Below are 18,541 nucleotides of genomic sequence, written 5' to 3' on the forward strand. Positions count from 1 at the left end.
AAAAAAGCATGTCAAAGCAATATTCTGATTAAATTCGTAAAATTCTATGAGTTTAACCCACTTAATTGTTTATGTAGTTGATAAAAAGTCCTCATAGTTGAAACAAAGTAGTTGAACAGTCTGATGATTCAATACTTTTTCACTTTATAACGAAGGATAAGTCCCAGATTTGGCTTCTTTTACTCAGCATATGAACTACTTACAAAAATTAGATTTGCCTATTTATGTAGAAAGTGGCATTTATCTCATTCACTTTCACATGCTAAGAAACAAAATGATACCTTGAACAATGCAGTTTTGTGGTTAACCAGATTGACAAAACATTCCCGAAGGTGCAAAGGTAGAATTTTCAAGAACTGTAGTGCCACGTTACAAATGGATACATTTTTGTTTATATTTTTCTTATTTTTTCATAAGAAAGAAAGTAAGATAATTTTGTTCTACTTCATTATTTTATTTTTCTGTGCTCGACTGATACCACAAAAGACTATGCACTTATCACAGCCTAATTTCATATCTTTATGTTTAAATCCTAGATTTTGGTGAAATTTGTCAGTGTCTTAGTGCAGTATTGAACTGAAGATGTATAATATTCTCAAGTGATATGTATGAGAGAGACTCCCGACAAATAGTTATCATTTTTATAATTGCTAAAAATTATATATAGCTCAGTATTTGTCATTTATGAATATGTAATCCAGAAAAAGATTTTTATAGTGCTATTCATCAAGTCGTCAGATGCAAACAGAGGCACCTGATGTCTTGACTCAATTACTGTCATGTAAGTTGTTGGCTTACTCCATTGGTGTTATCTGTGATTTATACAATTACCTACACCCTTTGTCTTGATTCGATGAATAAACTAAACTATAGGTATTTGTTGAAAGTTTATTTTTCACTTGGTCAGACTATAATAAATTTAGTTTAATCCTTTATCCAAGTGTGTGCAAACAAAGTTTGCACCTGAAAGTATCTTCAGGACTGGGGTAAAGTGGTACAACACCGGGCAACTCCTTGCAAAGGTGGAGCAAGCTACCAACACTCCTATCTCAGTATCTCCCATAATGCAAAACACATCTCCTTGCGGATATGTATAATGTTATGCATTAAGGGAAGGGTCACTACCCAGACTAGTTTCAACCTTTATTGAGGTCTCTTCGGTGGGAGCCAGGCCCAAGTGGAGATATCAGGCAGAAGCATTAGAATGGTCATCTCCTCCTATAGGAGCTGCCAAACGGTGTGCCACCTTTTTATCAAATTACTCTGGATTTAGAGAAAGATGTTGAAAGTTTATTTCTCACTTGGTCGGACTATAATAAATTTAGTTTAATCCTTTATCCAAATGTGTGCAAACAAAGTTTGCGCCTGAAAGTATCTTCAGGACTGAGGTAAAGTGGTACAACACTGGTCCTCCACTTGGGCCTGGCTCCCACTGAAGAGACCTCAGTAAAGGTCGAAACCAGTCTGGGTAGTGGCCCTTCCCTTAATGCATAACATTATACATATGCGCAAGGAGATGTGTTTTGCATTATGGGAGATACTGAGATAGGAGAGTTGGTAGCTTGCTCCACCTTTGCAAGGAGTTGTCCGGTGTTGTATCACTTTATCCCAGTCCTGAAGATACTTTCAGGCGCAAACTTTGTTTGCACACACTGATAGGAGTGTTGGTAGCTTGCTCCACCTTTGCAAGGAGTTGCCCAGTGTTGTACCACTTTATCCCAGTCCTGAAGATACTTTCAGGCGCAAACTTTGTTTGCACACACTTGGATAAAGGATCGAACTAAATTTATTATAGGTATTTGTAATAAATGCTACCACTTTACATATTTTGATCTAGAGGTATATTTCTTGACGAACAGTTCTAATTGCCGATTACTGATTCTTTTATTTTCTTACTGCACACTTTTGCATTTATCCAGTTTAAACTTACTTTCTCTGTGTATGTGTGTGCATGCAGGGACAGTCAGTTTTCATATGTTTTAAAATGAAGGAACTATTATGACTTCTGTAGATAATAGCAGAGGCGGCAAATGGTCCAGTGACACCAGCTGCTGATAAGATGCTTGCAAAAAAAAATGTCTTAGTGATTCCTGATCTTTATTTGAATGCTGGTGGTGTTACAGTTTCTTATTTTGAATGGCTCAAGAATTTGAATCATGTCAGTTATGGACGTTTGCATTTTAAATATGAAAGAGATTCAAATTATCATCTTTTGGGTAAGTTTATTTGATTATTAAGTACACCATTTTACAAATTAATCTATTTCTGACTCTTAATATTTGAATTAATATTTAAGTATTTTAAAAGTATATAAATGCTGTAATATAGAAAACAGGAATGAATTAAATGTCTGTGGTAAATTGTTAATATGGTTTTCAAAGATGAGTCATTAAATACCCATAAAGTTTATGAATTAGTTTTACTTTCATCACATTATTACATAGGTTTTACAATGAAGATTGTACGATAGCATAAATTAGATGAAAATGTAAGTGAAAGTAAAGTATATCCTACTACTTCTGATGGGATCCCTGTTAATTACAGAATAATGTATTTTGATCCAGAAGAAGCAAATTCAGTTTTCAGCTCACAAAGGCAACATTAAGACAACTGTGATGTTGCCTTTGTAAGCTCAGCTGCGATGACATAGTTTCTGGGTTTTTTAGTGACTATCAGGCTTGTGGTTCTATAGGTGGAATAGTTAATTTAGGTGGCTTGCTGTCATGAATAGCTTTTGGGATCCTGACAGAAGTCATTTAAATAATCAGTATATTATGTAAAAAGTGATGCTGAGTCTGGTTATCATATACAAATAAGTAGCACTGTCAACAGTATATGCAAATGAGCTACAGCATAAAAGTGGGCATTTTGAAATGGTTTTACATTTCGTATCTGGAATAAGACGAAGACATTTCATGATAGCAAAATTCTTGGATATGGCTGCAAGACATCATTTAATCAATGAATTCAGCTGGCAAGCCATCATAAGACTAGAGGTCACCAAAGTCTTGAAGAGGTAGTCATGTGAGTTGTTCCATAGTTCACAGACTGTGGAATCAGTTCCAGCAGTCACAGACAGCATCGAGAGATACAATGAAGGAAGATGATGGGCTGCAGCTGCAGTGAGTAACCAATATCTTTGATTATCTGCTTTCCAAAACAGGAGTGCTGCCTCGAATCGGTTGCAATCTGACCTCACGTCGATTACAGGAACATTGGTATCTGCTTCTGCTGTGTGCCAGAAGGCTTCATGAAGGTTGTCTGTATGCTAAGCAAACCAGCAGTCTGTATGTCCCTATCCCAACACCACAGGATAAAACATTTGAAATGGGCCAAGCTCCACATCAACTGGACTTAAGACTAAGTCCAGTTGATGTGGAGTTTTTTATCTTGCATTGCTTTGTAGAGCAAATCAGGACTCATCTGTATTCTATGCAGATGAGTCCTGATTTGCTCTACAAAGCGATGCAAGGCATGCTCTGATATGGAGAGAACCAGGATCACATTATCATTCCTCCAATATCTGCAAAAGGAATACTTGTGGTGGAGATTATTGTGATGGTTTGAGGATACATCTCATTGGATGGACATACTGGCATATGAACAATGAATGCTGCAGCTTATAGAGATGAGGACCCTGGACCCCTCTGTTCATTTGTATGCAGGTGTGATAGGGTAGAAATTTGTCTTACAGGTTGATAATGCTCGTCCTCATTGAACAAAGCTCATGGACCAATATCCTAAAGACTATCGCATGTATGGACTGGCCAGCCAGTTTCCTGATCTTAATCTTATTGAGCATGTCTGGGATGCTCTAGATACGTGTGTTGCTGCTCTCAACCTCGTTGTCCCTCCCGAAAACCTTAAGAACTTAGGAGAGATTTGCAGAAGCAGTGGTTATTACCAGCTAAATTCCTGGATACCATTATTATTATTATTATTATTCAGGCCTCCAAGGAGTCAAAAGACTCATTGAGGGAGGTCCTTCCTAAGACATAAAGTCTCTCAAGGCTCATCGAGGGTAGGTCCCCCCTGAGAAACACAAAGTCTATCATACCAATCTTTAAACTCACTGACCGTTCTCGCTCCCACCACTCCATCAGGCAATGCATTCCACGGCTCAACTACCCTCCACACAAAGAAACCACTCCTTACCCTCTTGCTCACAGTTTCCTTTCGTAACTTCCGGGGATAGCCTCTTGTCATCACTCCTTCCCGCTGATCAACCAAGCGAAAGAACTCCCCAGTGTCAACCCTGTAACCACCTCTCAACAGTTTAAAAGTCTCAATCATATCACCTCTCCTTCTTCTATCCACCAAACTCTGCAGTCCACATTCTCTCAGCCGATCCTCATAACTATCCTTGTACAGTCCTGAAACCATCTTTGTCATCCGTCTTTGTATCCTTTCCACAGTTAATTTATCCCTGTCAAATCCTGGGGACCAAATCTGAGAACAATAGTCCAAGTGTGGTCTGATCAGAGACTTATACAACGGAATGATAACCCTCTTATCTCTGCAGGTCAGTGTCCTTCTCATAATAGCAGCAATCCTCTGTGTTACCTTCACCACCTTTGCAATATGTCCCCTAAACTTCAGGTTTCTATCAATCATCAACCCCAGATCTCTTGTCTTCCCTACTTCCTCCAGTATAACTCCTCCCATAGAGTATGCAGCATCCCATCGATGTTTCCCAAACCTCAAGACCTTACATTTTGCTGCATTAAACCGAAACCCCCATTCGTTTGCCCATCTATCTAGCTTATTTAAATCCTCTTGCAGGGCTACCACATCTGCACTATTACTAATAATCCTTCCCAGCTTCGCATCATCCGCAAACAACTGAATATCCCCTTGCAATCCACGGACAACGTCATTGATATAAAGGTTAAACAATATAGGTCCTAGTACTGAGCCCTGTGGGACCCCACTTGTAACCCTCTGCCTCCTGGAAACTGCTCCACCATACACAACTCTCTGATACCTATCAGACAGCCAATCCTGAATCCAGTTGACCAATCTGACATCCAGACCCATGTGCTGCAACTTAAATATCAGCTTATCATGTGGCATCCTGTCAAATGCCTTCGCCAAGTCTAAGAAAATTGCAGTATATGCCTGCCTTTCCCTCATCTAATGTTCTTGTAACTTTATTATAAAAGGCTAGCATATTGCTAAAACAAGTACAAAATTATACAGTACAAAATTTCATTGTACTCTGAGGGGTGACCCCGTTCCTTATTGAGGCACTTTGGCAATATCATTTTGACCGCTTGTTTTTGACCATCATCTTCATATATCCATTTATTACTGAATTAAACTATTTATTTATAATTTTTGTGGGTGTTTCTTTCACATCTCATATCGTACTGCTTTTCACCTAATTGCATAAAAATTCATGATGCAGTTTTTTTTGTTATCATAGTGTTTCTCTCATCATCATCATCATATTCCTGCCATGTACCCTCAAGGGGTGTACAAGATATGATAGTACTACATGAAAAAAATTACATCATTACTAACTTCCTATCTACAATTTCCTCCAAATCAGTCTGTTACTTGTCAAGACTCCAACATTATCAGATCTTATATTTCTATCGTCTAAGGCACTTTGTACCGTATCAATCCACCTATATCTTGGTCTTCCTCTGGGTCATTTTCCTGCCAACCTGGTAGAGAACACTTGTTTTGTTAATCTCTCCTCTCCCATTCTATTTAAGTGGCCATACCACCTGAGATTAGCTCTGCTAACGCATTCCTGGATGCTGACAATGGCAAGTTCTTTCCTAATATCCTCGTTTTTAATATGATATTGCCATTGATACCATCTGTTCATGCCTCTAATCTTTCTCAGGACTCTCATATCTGCGGTCTCTAGTCCTTTGGTCAAGTGTTTTACTTCTGACCCAGCTCTCAGATCCATTAGTTAAAACTGGTTTGAACACTGTCTTGTATACAGCTAATTTAGTGTTCTGACTAATTTCTCTCTTATTCAATTGACTTCCCATCATACCAGCTTTGCTGATTCTGTTGTCTATTTCTATATTTAATTTACCATCTTCACTAAAAATCGTGCCTAAATAGCTGAAATGTTTTACTTGTTCCACAGGTTCTCCATTCACAACACAGTTGACATTTTCAATGATTCTGCCTATTTTCATTGTCTTTGTCTTTTTATTGCTGACCTTCATACCATATCTATTACAACAGTTATTCAATTTAGTCAGAGAATCTTGCAGACTTGTAGCGGATTTAGTTAGAAGTATAACATCATCCGCATAAAGCAAAGAGCTGACTAGTGTTTCTCTTTGTTCCATAATTATGGAAACCAGTGTATAAAAATGAAGAACATGACATACACTGCCTCCTGGAATCTGTGGTGCACCTAAATTAAATAAAAATTATTATTCTCTCTTCAACTTGTGAATTTCACAGGCAGTCCTACCTACAAAATTTTGAATTTTTTGTCTAACCTTATCCATCCTCTAATTGATCACGTTGCTGTTTCAAAAAATTTCACAGAATTTATCTCAAAAACAAAAGACGTAAAACTAAAATCTTGAGATAATTTACTCAACTTTATTTCTTTTCACAACTGTTTTCTTCATATTGAGACATATGAATTTCTATTCTCAAGAATTTCCCTTGGATATTGATGATATAGGCTCCGATCTTTAGTGAAGATGGTAAATTAAATATGGAAATAGCACAGAATCAACAAAGCTGGTATGGTAGGAAGTCAACTGAATAAATTTATATGGAATAAGAGAGAAATTAGCCAAAACACTGAATTAGCTGTATACAAGATGGTATTCAAGCCAATTTTAACTTATGGATCTGAGAGCTGAGTCAAAAGTAAAACATTTGACCAAAGACTAGAGACCACAGATATGAGAGTCCTGAGAAAGATCAGGGGCATGAACAGATGGCATCAACTGCAATATCATATTAAAAACGAGGATATTTGGAAAGAACTTGGCATTGTCCACATCCAGGAATGCATTAGCAGAGCTAATCTCAGGTGGTATGGTCACTTAAACAGAATGGGAGAGGAAAGATTAGCAAAACAAGTGTTCTCTGCCAGGTTAGCAGGAAAAAGACCCAGAGGAAGACTAAGATATATAGGTGGATCGATACAGTAAAAAGTGCCTTAGAAGATAGAAATCTAAGATCTGATAACTTTGGAGTCTTGACAGGTAACAGATTGATTTGGAGGAAAATTGTAGATAGGAAGTTAGTAATGATGTAATTTTTCATGTAGTACTAGCATATCCTGTACACTTCCCTTGAGGGTATATTATCAGAAATTTGATGATGATGATTTTCAGATGTGATCGTCAATTTTCTTCCAAATTTCTTCCAAAAACAGTTTTCCTTCCAAATGGGACAAGGGAACTGCTGTGAGCTGATCTCTTTGACAAAATTAAAATTTTTAATTAGAATTTCTTGTAGAAGGAATCTTAAATTTCAATTATAAACCATCGCTTTGTCCTATGCTGTGTAGGTGATGTTATAACTATTTGGAATAACACTCAGCTGGAGTTACTGTCTTCTCTACATAAAAGTGATAATTTACGTTATGAATTCAAATTTATTTTGGAGAAAGAATTGCTGAGAGCAATAGCTTTTTTTTTTTAGACTTGATTGTCAATCATGAATCTGATGGTGCACTTTCTACTTCTGTCTGTTGGAAACCAGCTTTTATAGGTCATTATATACCTCTTTCATCCCTGTACATCCATCTCAAAAATACAGAATTATAAAATCCTTGGTATTTAGAATACACAGCATTTGTTCATCTGAATATCTCTTCAATGTGATTTGGAAACTACCTGACAAACTATTTTTATTACATAGCTATAACCCAAAATTTACAAAAAACTCTGACAATTTCAACAACTTTTGAGGCAGTAAAAAGTTCACAGAACTCGATGAATCCTTGGAGGTGTCACATAATAATAATAATAACTTCCATTCCTCATTTAAAGACATTTCTTAGAGCAGCAAAAATTTTGAAGCAATTTCAACTTGCATGCACCTTGTAACCTATCAACTAAATCTGCAGTCTGTTGCATTCTCCATTGTTGTATGGTGTTTACCAAGTTCTGTTTCTTATTTTTGTTAAATGAGAAGATCAGTAAAAGAATATGTGTTAGAACATCAGAACCATATTCAGTTTACCAAATGAACGTTTTAAATCTGGTCTAGATAAGTGAACTTAACCAAACTAGCCACAGGATCAAATGCCCAACTCCTGCATTACTCTTATTGTAAATTCAAAATTTGGTTTAAAGAAAGCTCTGAAGAGCTTTCTTTAAACACATACATTAGACCAACTTAAATCATAATGATTACCTCTCTGTTTCCAAAGTTTAGAAAATTGTTATCCTCAGTTGCATTAAATAACATATTTATATTCCAATACTGTTTAACTATAGCTGCTATATGAACTGCTTATCTGAAAAAAGGTTCCATTTGTAACACACACATACATTTTATTGTTCATCTCACACTGATAGTGTTTTATAAGAAATAAAATAAAATATTTCTTAATGCTATTAACTGATAAATTAGTATTTTAAAGTGGCACATATATTTAGTATAAATACTAATGATGTTTATATTCTTACTTTCAATCAACAGTTTTCTTTCAGATTATTATTATTATACGGGCACCTCCACATTGTCCAAAGACTTACTGTGGGAGACCCAATCTATCATACCTCTCCTTGAACCCAATCTGGCTACCCATTCCACTCATTCACAACTCTCCAAACAGATCATCTAGTATTCACACCCTACTAACCACACCTTCATTCAACTTCCAAGGATGAAGAGATGTTGGAAAGGGTCCAAAGGAGACTGACTAAGGTAGTTTCTGATCACTGGAATGTTGAGTATGAGGAAAGATTGAGAAGATGTAATTTGCAGAGTCTGGTGGATGGGAGGAAGAGGGGAGATATGATAGAGACCTACAGGTTGGTAAGGGGTTGTTATAGGATCAATGCTGGAGAAGTTTTACAGAGAATAGTGGGAGATCAGGGGAGAACCAGAGGTCATCCCTGGAAACTGTATAAAGAGGGTGTGAGTAGGGGGAGTGAGAGGCAGGTTTTTTTCATGCAGATTTGTGAATGATTGGAATGCCTTGCCTGAGAATGTGGTGTCTGCAAAGAGTTTGAATGTGTTTAAAACACAGTATGATGAGCTGTGTGTGTGTGTAAAAGGACCTCCCAGATGAGTCTTTGACTCCATGAGGCCTTGGGGTAGTAATAATAATAATGAGAATTATACAAATGATGTCCTGACGACTTCCGGCCACAACATCTACAAAATGTTATTTTTGAAGACAGTGATGATGATTCAAATATGCGCTTTATTTTATTGTGTCTAAAACATTTATGCATTTTGTGCAATGAAATTTATGTACAATTTGTAATTTTTATAATTTTATACTACGTATTTGTTTCTAGTTTATGCTTTCTTAACTTACTTGAATTAAATAAAAATATTGTTTTTGTTGGATATGTCATTGTTGTTTATATAATTAAAAAAAAACGATTTCAGAACGTAACCCTACTTTTTCTATGTGATCTAAGTCTCGTATAACGCGATTTATATAACACGGTATTTCTATGGAACCTAACATGCACATTATACGAGGATTACCTGTAATTCCGAAATGATAATAGGACAAGCAATAATGAAACTGTTTGTTTTAATTTAATTACAGAAGCATTGTCGCTAAAGAATCAAATATATATTACTTGATGATGATGATCTGCCGATTGCATAAATAACATTGATTATAATGATGAATCCTTATTCATTATAATATTATAATGAATACTGAGGATTTAATTATAAATGTCAATTTACATTTTTTTCCTGAAAAACTTTATTTTCCTAAAATCCCTGTATATATTTTGCACCACAATTTTTTAACTTTAATTTTTGGGAAAAAGTGCGAGCTATATTCCAGTAAATACGGTATTAGAGCTAAGATCCTTGATCCATGTTCTTTTAAGATTTTAATTATTGTTAAGATTAGGGTGGTTGATAAGAATTTCACAGGTCTCCTTATATTTATGCTCATACAATGTTTTAGCATGATGTAAACAACAGGTGCCTTTCCAGTCAGTTGTATGTAGAGTATTCAGTATTCAGAGCATGATCATGAATGCCAGATTTATCATAGTTATTAAATTTAATGTGCTTTTTATGTTCTTTTTTTCTAATAAGAATTGTGCATCCTGTTTTTCACCTATATAGGGCAAATTACAGGTGCAGTGAATGCGGTATACTCCAAGGTGGGCCAGCTGAGGAAGTGGATCCTTGGATGAGTTTTGCAGGAGGTTTAACGGTGGCATTAAGGTTGTATTTCTGTAGTATTCTGTTTATTTTATCTGATATCCCCTTTAATGTATGGAATGGCTACAGTTTTATTGTAATCTAGTTTTATTTTTGTTTTTAAGCAGTCTTGTGAAGATGTTGAAAATTTATTTGTACCACCTTACCCAGTCCTGAAGATACTTTCAAGCGCAAACTTTGTTTGCTCACACTTGGATAAAGGATTAAACTAAATTTATTATAGTCTTACCAAGTGAAAAATAAACTTTCAACATCTTTCTCTAAATCCAGAGTAATTTGATAAAAAGGTGGCACACCGTTTGGCAGCTCCTATAGGAGGAGATGACCATTCTAATGCTTCTGCCTGATATCTCCACTTGGGCCTGGCTCCCACCGAAGAGACCTCAATAAAGGTTGAAACTAGTCTGGGTAGTGACCCTTCCCTTAATGCATAACATTATACATATCCGCAAGGAGATGTGTTTTGCATTATGGGAGATACTGAGATAGGAGTGTTGGTAGCTTGCTCCACCTTTGCAAGGAGTTGCCCGGTGTTGTACCACCTTACCCCAGTCCTGAAGATACTTTCAAGTGCAAACTTTGTTTGTTCACACTTGGATAAAGGATTAAACTAAATTTATTATAGTCTTGTGAAGAATTTTGTTGATAGTATTTTTGCTGTAGCCATTTTTCAGGAATATTGCTTAATAACTTTTAATTAGTGTTTAATTGCTTGCTCACTGGAGCAGATCTTTAAAGCATTATTTTTAGTGTATTAATGATGCCTAGTTTTTGTGTTGGGTGGTGGTAAGAGTATTTATCTGTATATATATGATTGGAATTGGCCTAAGTTCGATTCTCGTTGTGACGGGAGGAATCTTTATGTGGACTTTTTCAATCGATGGTGAGTTAGTCGATCTCATACGGAGGTAGCAGGATTTTTTCTCCCAGAAACTCTGGTTTTTCGTCCCGCATACAGACAAATCGGCCATTCAGAACACACACAATTTACAGACAAAAAATACTAGTTGTGGTGGTGGTAGGTGGCATTGATGGAGATGATTGATAGTAGACGTGTAGTGGTGGAAACAGTTGTATAGTGGGTATCCTCCCACGATGAGTCTTCGGACTCCTTGGAGGTGTCACGAATAATAATATATTGGCAAATATGTATCAACATATGGTAAACAGTGAAGGAAAGGCTTCTGGAAGGAAGATGTGTGATGAGTGTATCTAGAAAAGGAAGTGTTTTCTTACTTTTAATTTCAGTTGTGAATTGCATGTGTTTGCGTTCTTGGTTTAGGTGACTGCAGAAATTGTCTTCCTGGCAGCTATGAGACCAGATAACGAAAACATTGTCAACATATCTAAGCCAGACTTTGGATTTTAAAGCAAAAGAATCTAAAGCATGTAGTTCAAAAGCTTCCATATAAAAATTAGCAATTGGGGGTTATAACAGTGATCCCTTGGCTCACTGTGCTTTCTTTTTACTGGTAAAGTATTTTGCCACACAAAATAACCAGAACTTAGTACAAGGGCAAAGAGCACTATGATATTGGACAGGAATTTGTCCTGCAAAACTATTAAAAGCTGTATTAAAACTATTTTTTTTTTTTTTTTAAATAACGAAACCTGTGGTGCATTCATAATTAGAAGAAACACACATAAACCACAGTGAAAATTATTTAATTGTAAATATTTCATCCTAAGTATCTTAGGACATCATCAGTACAAAAATTAGGAATAACATACAGTTAGGGCGCATGATTACAATAGAATCTCATGAAAACGTGCATAACGTGCTAAAGTTGTACAAAAAAAAAAAAAAAAACGTTAATTATTTAACACAGTTTTGTATGATAATTTCCCATACTTTAGGAATAGTAAGAACGTCGTTGCGGTTTAAGTTTGGTCTGTGTAGTAGGGCTTCAGAACTTTCTTTGTATAAATGTTCATGTTTAAATAAAGATCTATGTAAAAGTTTAGCCTTTTCCCAATGGATCCTATGGTTTGGATTTTCAATTCCGTGTTGAGAGAGGCAAGATTTCTGCGGTTTAAGAAGACGAATGTGGTCTTGATGTTCCGAGATACGTTTCTGAACAGACCTACCTGTCTGTCCAAAGTAAGATAATTTGCATGAACATGGAATCTCATAAACACCAGGTAACATCAAGGGTGAGAATTTGTCCTTAGGAGAAGGTAATAAGTTGTAAATTTGGTTGATTAGGTTTGTAAGTAGTGAGTGGCAAAATTGTATTTCTTCATAATTTTAGAAAGACATTCTGAGATGCCTTTAATGTAAGGTATGGGAATCCTATGCACTTCTTCCTGTCTGGTTTGATGTATGCAGAAGTGACTGATGATTTTTTGAGTTGTTTTGGGATTATATCCATTTAGGATGGCTGTATTTTTGATAACTTCTAATTCCTGGTTTAAAGATTCTTCAGAGGAGCAGAATTTGTGTGCTCTGGAAACTAGTGATTTAATAATGCCAGATTTCTGAGATGGATGATGAGCAGAAGAATTGTGAATGTAGCGACCTGAGAATGTAGGCTTGCGAAAGACGGAAGTGGCGATGGAACCGTCTTCTTTTCTTTTGATGTGTAAATCCAAAAAAGAGATACCCTGTGGAGATTCTTTTTCTAACGTAAAGTTGATGCGATGATGAAGAAGGTTAATTTTATCTAGAAACAGTTGTAATTTAGGTTCGGGATGATTCCATACTGCAAATACGTCATCGACATATCTTAGCCAAATTTTTGGTTTGGGTTCAAAAGTGAATATTTTTTCCTCAAGGTGTTCTAGAAACAAATTTGCTAGGTTTGGTGATAAAGGAGATCCCATTGCTGTTCCTTCCTCTTGCTTGTAAATTTGACCTTTCCAGGTGAAGTAACCTGATGCAATAACAAACTTGAACAATTCAACTATATCAGACGGAAATTTTTGAGTTAGTAATTCTATTGTTTCTTTATGGGGAATGTTAGTGAAGAAGGAGACAATGTCGAAGCTGATTAACAAGTCAGTTTTTGATAGTTGAATGTCTTTAATTTTTGTGTGAAACTCAGTAGAATTTTTGATTGAAGAGACTGAGTGGCCTATGTGAGGGCGGAGAAGGTTAGATAAGAATCTTGTTAACTTTTACGTTGGACAGCCGATACAGTCTACGACAGGTCTAAGTGGAACATTAGTTTTGTGTAGCTTAGGTAAGCCATAAATTCTAGGAGGTCTTGCATGGTATGTCTTAAGTTTTTTGATTGTTTCTTCATCTAAGGAGGAAGTTTCATTAAGTAGCTTATTTAATTTTCTGAGTTGACGATTTGTAGGATCAAAATCCAATTTGGAGTAAGTATTACGATCTCGAAGAAGTAAATTAATTTTTCGGTCATATGAATTGGTATCAAGAACCAGTGGTATTTCCTTTATCAGCTCTAGTAATGATTAAATTTTTGGTACGTTTTAAGGAAATAATAGCTTTCAATTCCGACGGTGGGGTATTTAATTCTGAAGGTTTGGCATTGTAGATCACTTTAGCTACTTCGAAACGAAGTTTGTTGGCTTCAATACTGGAGAGATGCTTGATGTTTCTTTCTATATTATGTATAAAGTCTAAATATGGGAAACACTTTGGTGAAATCGCAAATTTATGGCCTCTTGCTAGAACATTTAATTCATCTTTTGTTAGTTGACGGTTAGATAAATTGACTACCCATTTTTCCGTTGGTAATTTGTTAGTGATCTTTTTTGATCGATTTAATAGATTAAGGTATTTAATATGTAGAGCACTATTGCTTTTATCAAAAGCTTTTTTCCCCGAATACTTTGAGACAGTTATAATTAATTGTAGCAATTCTTGATTTAACGTATTTGACAAATCTGTTTCTAGTTCTGTAATATTTAAATTGTTTGTTGCTAGTTCAAGCTTAGACACTATCAAAAAGCAAGTCATTCCTTACTACTCAATCAGTTACGAGTGTGTCATTTTCAGGTGCAAACTTTGTTTGCTCACACTTGGATAAAGGATTAAACTAAATTTATTATAGTCTAACCAAGTGAAAAATAAACTTTCAATACCTATTCAGTGGATTAGGATAGATAGCAGCATTTGCAAAGAATTTTGCAGCCTTTATGTGTAGGAAAGTTTTGATCTCAGGGATATCAGCCTCTTGGTGGAGCTGTATGTTTCTTATGAACCGTGCAGCCATTCACACACAGCTTAAAGGTTGGAAAACTGTGATTATAATGTATTCTAGAGGCATTTCTGCTATTAGTTTTGAGGTTGCATCAAATGGCATATTTTAAATGTAATATGCGACTTTTTTTTTTTTTTTTTTTTTGTAGGAGTTTTCATAAGGTTTGCATCTTAGAAATCATAATTCTAAGCAATACTTTGGAGAAATATATAGACTACTTTTGTTTGCATATATCACCAGAAAAATTACTTAATATGGTACTTCAAAAGAGAAATGTGATCACAGGGAGAATCTGATACAAGAACCATGGATTATGGATATTGCTAAAGATGCTATCCATTACGGACAGCACCTTCAACAATGTTCTCACAACAGACAGGATTTCTGATGCATGCTAAATTTGAACCAGTGGACAAAAATGACATGAATATACAACATTCTTTAAAAATCTCCATAAGAATAAATGGTGGCAATGCAGTGCTCTTGTTTTCATTAACATCAATTTGTCATTTTTTGAACCATTGTACTAGCAGTTTTTTTGGTTGCAGTCTAGGTTGCAAGAAGCAGACCATTATTGCAGAGTATCATCTTCATATAGGGCCAGTGTATTGGCAGCTGCATGTTGGATGTCAGCCACATAGATAGCAAAGAGCAGAGATGATAAGGAAGTCCTGGGGGGGTTCCTGTAGTGATGTTGCATTCAGAAAATCTAATTCCCTTTACTTCGAGTTTGTGATTGCTGAGCTTTAGTTTGGTAAGTTTGACCAGTCCTAGTCTGAATTTGGCCTGCAGGAGTTTGAAAAGATGCACATTGGGCCATATTTTGTTGAATGCCTTGGCAATGTACAGGAGGAAGATTCCCCCCCCCTCCCGTGCTGCTTCCAATTGAACCATATGTTGATGTTTTCCATGATCTGAAAACTTGTTCTGTTCTTCCAGAATCCAAATTGCTCATTGGGAATGAGATTTAATTCTTTAGCGACTTAGTATTACCTTCTCTGCTGTTTTTCCTGGTTTTGGGATTAAGATTACATCTGCTACTCTTCATCATTCAGGGAAGTAGTGCTATCTTAATATTGCAATAATAATAGCAACAATGTGCATTATGGCTTTATGTGGCAGGCATTTGATGATTTTTTTTTAGAAATATCATCTGCACCTGGTGCTTTCCTATTAAGTTTGGTGATGATTTCACATACCTTAGCAGGCAATGTCAGTTGGATGAGGTTTATGTACACTGTGCATTTTAGCATACAGTGTACTTGGGTGTGTACTTTACTGATGAAGTCTAGATCTTCATGGATGTAGTTTGGACTACATTGCTTCTCTAGGCTGTCAGCAAAGGCTTTAACTTTGTCTATGTCACAATAAACCAGACAGCATTCACCATGGATTGGTGGGAGAGGTTTGCAGTCTGTGCATGGAGCTTTGATCATTTCCCAAAGCATCTGGTGCTCTGTGTTTAAGGACTGAAGTTTTGTTTCCCACCATTGATTTCAATAGTTTCTAAGCACATATCGAAATTCCTTTATAGCCCTATTGAGAGCTTGTCAGTGTTCTGTGGTATTGGCATCTGGCTCTGTTCTTTTTGCGGATTAGATTTTTAATCTAATCTAATCTAATCTAATCCAGAAGCTTGTCAGAGTTTGTGTGTGGCACCTCTGCGGTGGCAACTGTTAATACAGTTATCTGTTTTTCTAAGCCTGAAATTGAGTAGTGAAATTTTTCCTTTTCCTTTGAGTCAATGGCTGGAACTGTGCTAGTAGATTTGTGTAGAATGATTGTTAGTTTTATCCAGTTGCTAGTTGGCACCCAGTCTGGGATATTTTCACTTCTAAGCCCACTTGGAGGAAAACTGGGTTGTGGTAGATCTGAAGTCATCCATTGCACTTAAGTTATTTTATATTGATGCATAGTACAGTAATACCCGACTTACGTGAATCCGGAGTTACGTGGTTTCTTATATGTACGTATTCCCATCCCGCTTCACGCCCCACCACTAGTCGTATCTTTCCAGCGCCAGCCACATTCGCCAGTGTCGCACATGCTGTGAACAAGCACTGGCATGCTTCGCGCAATCTTCATTCATACATGATTTTTATAGTCCACAAACCTTATGATTGTTTAATGTTATGTTCTTGATAAAAATTTTATCACATAAAAAATAATAATGTCGTCCAAAAGAAGCAAGTCCAATTCTTCTACACTTAGAAAGAAAAGAAAAACATTGACTTTGGAAACAAAACTCAACATTATTAAGGATTTTGAAGGCGGAATGAAAATTTGTGAGTTAACAAAGAAGTTCGATCTACAGGAATCCATAGTAAGAACAATCATAAAAGATAAAGAAAGAATTCTCGCTGCTGTGAAAAATGCCCAATCATTGAATTCAAGCATAATTCGCAAATGTCATGGAATTATTGGTGAGATAGAAACAATGTTTAAATTATGGTGTGATAAGCATATCGTCATTTGTCCAGTTGATCAAATGACAATATGTAGCCAAGCCAAGCTGATTTTTGAGAGTCTAAAAGTAGAAGCTGGAGAAGTGGCCAAAGAAGAAAATTTCGTGGCCAGTAATGGTTGGTTCAACCAATTTAAAAATCGCAGAGAGTGGAGAGGCAGCAAGGGCTGATAAAGAGGCTTCTTCTTTTCCTGAGACACTTAAGGCTATCATCGAGGAAGGTAGCTATAGCAGTCAAATCATATTTAATGTAGACGAGACCGGCTTGTTCTGGAAAAAGATGCCTAAGAGAACTTTCATCGCATGTGAAGAAAAAACATTTCCTGGCTTTAAGGCTTGCAAAGACCGGTTGACAGTAATGCTTGGTGGAAATGCAGCTGATGATTGCAAGTTAAAACCTCTCTTAATTTATCGCTCCGAAAATCCAAGAGCTCTAAAAAAAAAAAAATATAAAGCTGGCTTGCCAGTTATTCTGTCAACAACGGAAATGTTGCCAGAAACTGATCAAGTTGCTGAGGCAATAGAAGAAGTTGTCAACCTTGCAAGGCAATTAGATTTAGAAGTCGACAATGAAAATGTCAGGAAGCTGTTAGACTCACGTAACAAGGAGCTTACAATCGATGAGCTCATAGAAATGCATGATCAAATCACTACTGAAGAGACTGAAACCTCAGATCCAGTTCTACCAGAAAAGCACATAACAATTGCAAAATTAACAGAAGGTTCCAGTTTAATTAAGAAAGGTTTACAGATTTTGGGGGACATAGAGTCTAACGAGGAACGAATTGTAAGGCAATGAATTAAAAAAGCATTGGCTTGCTATGAAGAAATTTTGCATCACAAGAAAAAGACATTATGCCGTCAGACGAATCTATTAGATTTTATGAAACCATCGACATCGAAATAACTTTCTTTTTTTTTATGTACGAAAAACTACAATTATGATTATATTTCTTAAAAAATATAGGTGTTTTTGTAAAGGGTTTGCTGACGTAATGCAGAACAAGTCATATATATAAATTAAAGATACCAAGAAATTATATACTTGGTTTAATCCATTATCCAAGTGTAAGCAAACAAAGTTTGCGCCTGAAGTATCTTTCAAGACTAGGGCAACTCATGGCAAAGGTGGTATGACTTCACATCATTTGCCTTAGTATCCCATAATGCAAAACACATCTCCTTGCAGACATTTATAATGCTATGCATTATGGGAAGGGTCACTACCCAGATCAGTTTCGACCTTTATTGAGGTCTCATCAGTGGGAGCCAGACCTGGAGATGAGATACCAAGGTTGAAGTAATGCAAAAGTCATATTTTCCTTTATAGGATACTAAGGCAAGTGATGTGAAGTCATACCACCTTTGCCACGAGTTGCCCCAGTCCTGAAAGATACTTCAGGCTCAAACTTTGTTTACTTACACTTGGATAATGGATTAAACCAAGTATATAATTTCTAGGTATCTTTAATTTATAATATAATATAACCAATGAAAAATTTTCAACAATCTATCTCTAATTGAGAGTATTTTAATAATA

At 36.1% G+C, this 18,541-nt stretch overlaps 1 protein-coding gene across 2 annotated transcripts in view; it reads left to right on the forward strand.

Annotated features, from left to right (window-relative positions):
- Window positions 1-18,541, forward strand: part of LOC150104424 (glutamate dehydrogenase, mitochondrial-like) — a 214,610-nt gene that overhangs the window by 143,219 nt on the left and 52,850 nt on the right. The window contains exons 7-8 of one of the 2 annotated variants that reach the window (XR_016548701.1): window positions 2,012-2,216; window positions 10,270-10,371. Coding sequence is in view for 1 of the 2 variants with exons in the window: in XM_090397011.1 (XP_090253137.1) it covers window positions 2,012-2,216 (205 nt within the window). In the remaining variant the exon portion in view is untranslated. The remainder of the gene's footprint in view (window positions 1-2,011; window positions 2,217-10,269; window positions 10,372-18,541) is intronic. The other variant, XM_090397011.1, reaches the window with a different exon arrangement.

The sequence above is a fragment of the Typopeltis vanoorti genome, chromosome 8 (assembly GCF_054136105.1).
Source record: "Typopeltis vanoorti isolate ZY-2024b chromosome 8, IOZ_Tvanoo_1.0, whole genome shotgun sequence".
Taxonomy (NCBI): domain Eukaryota; kingdom Metazoa; phylum Arthropoda; class Arachnida; order Uropygi; family Thelyphonidae; genus Typopeltis; species Typopeltis vanoorti.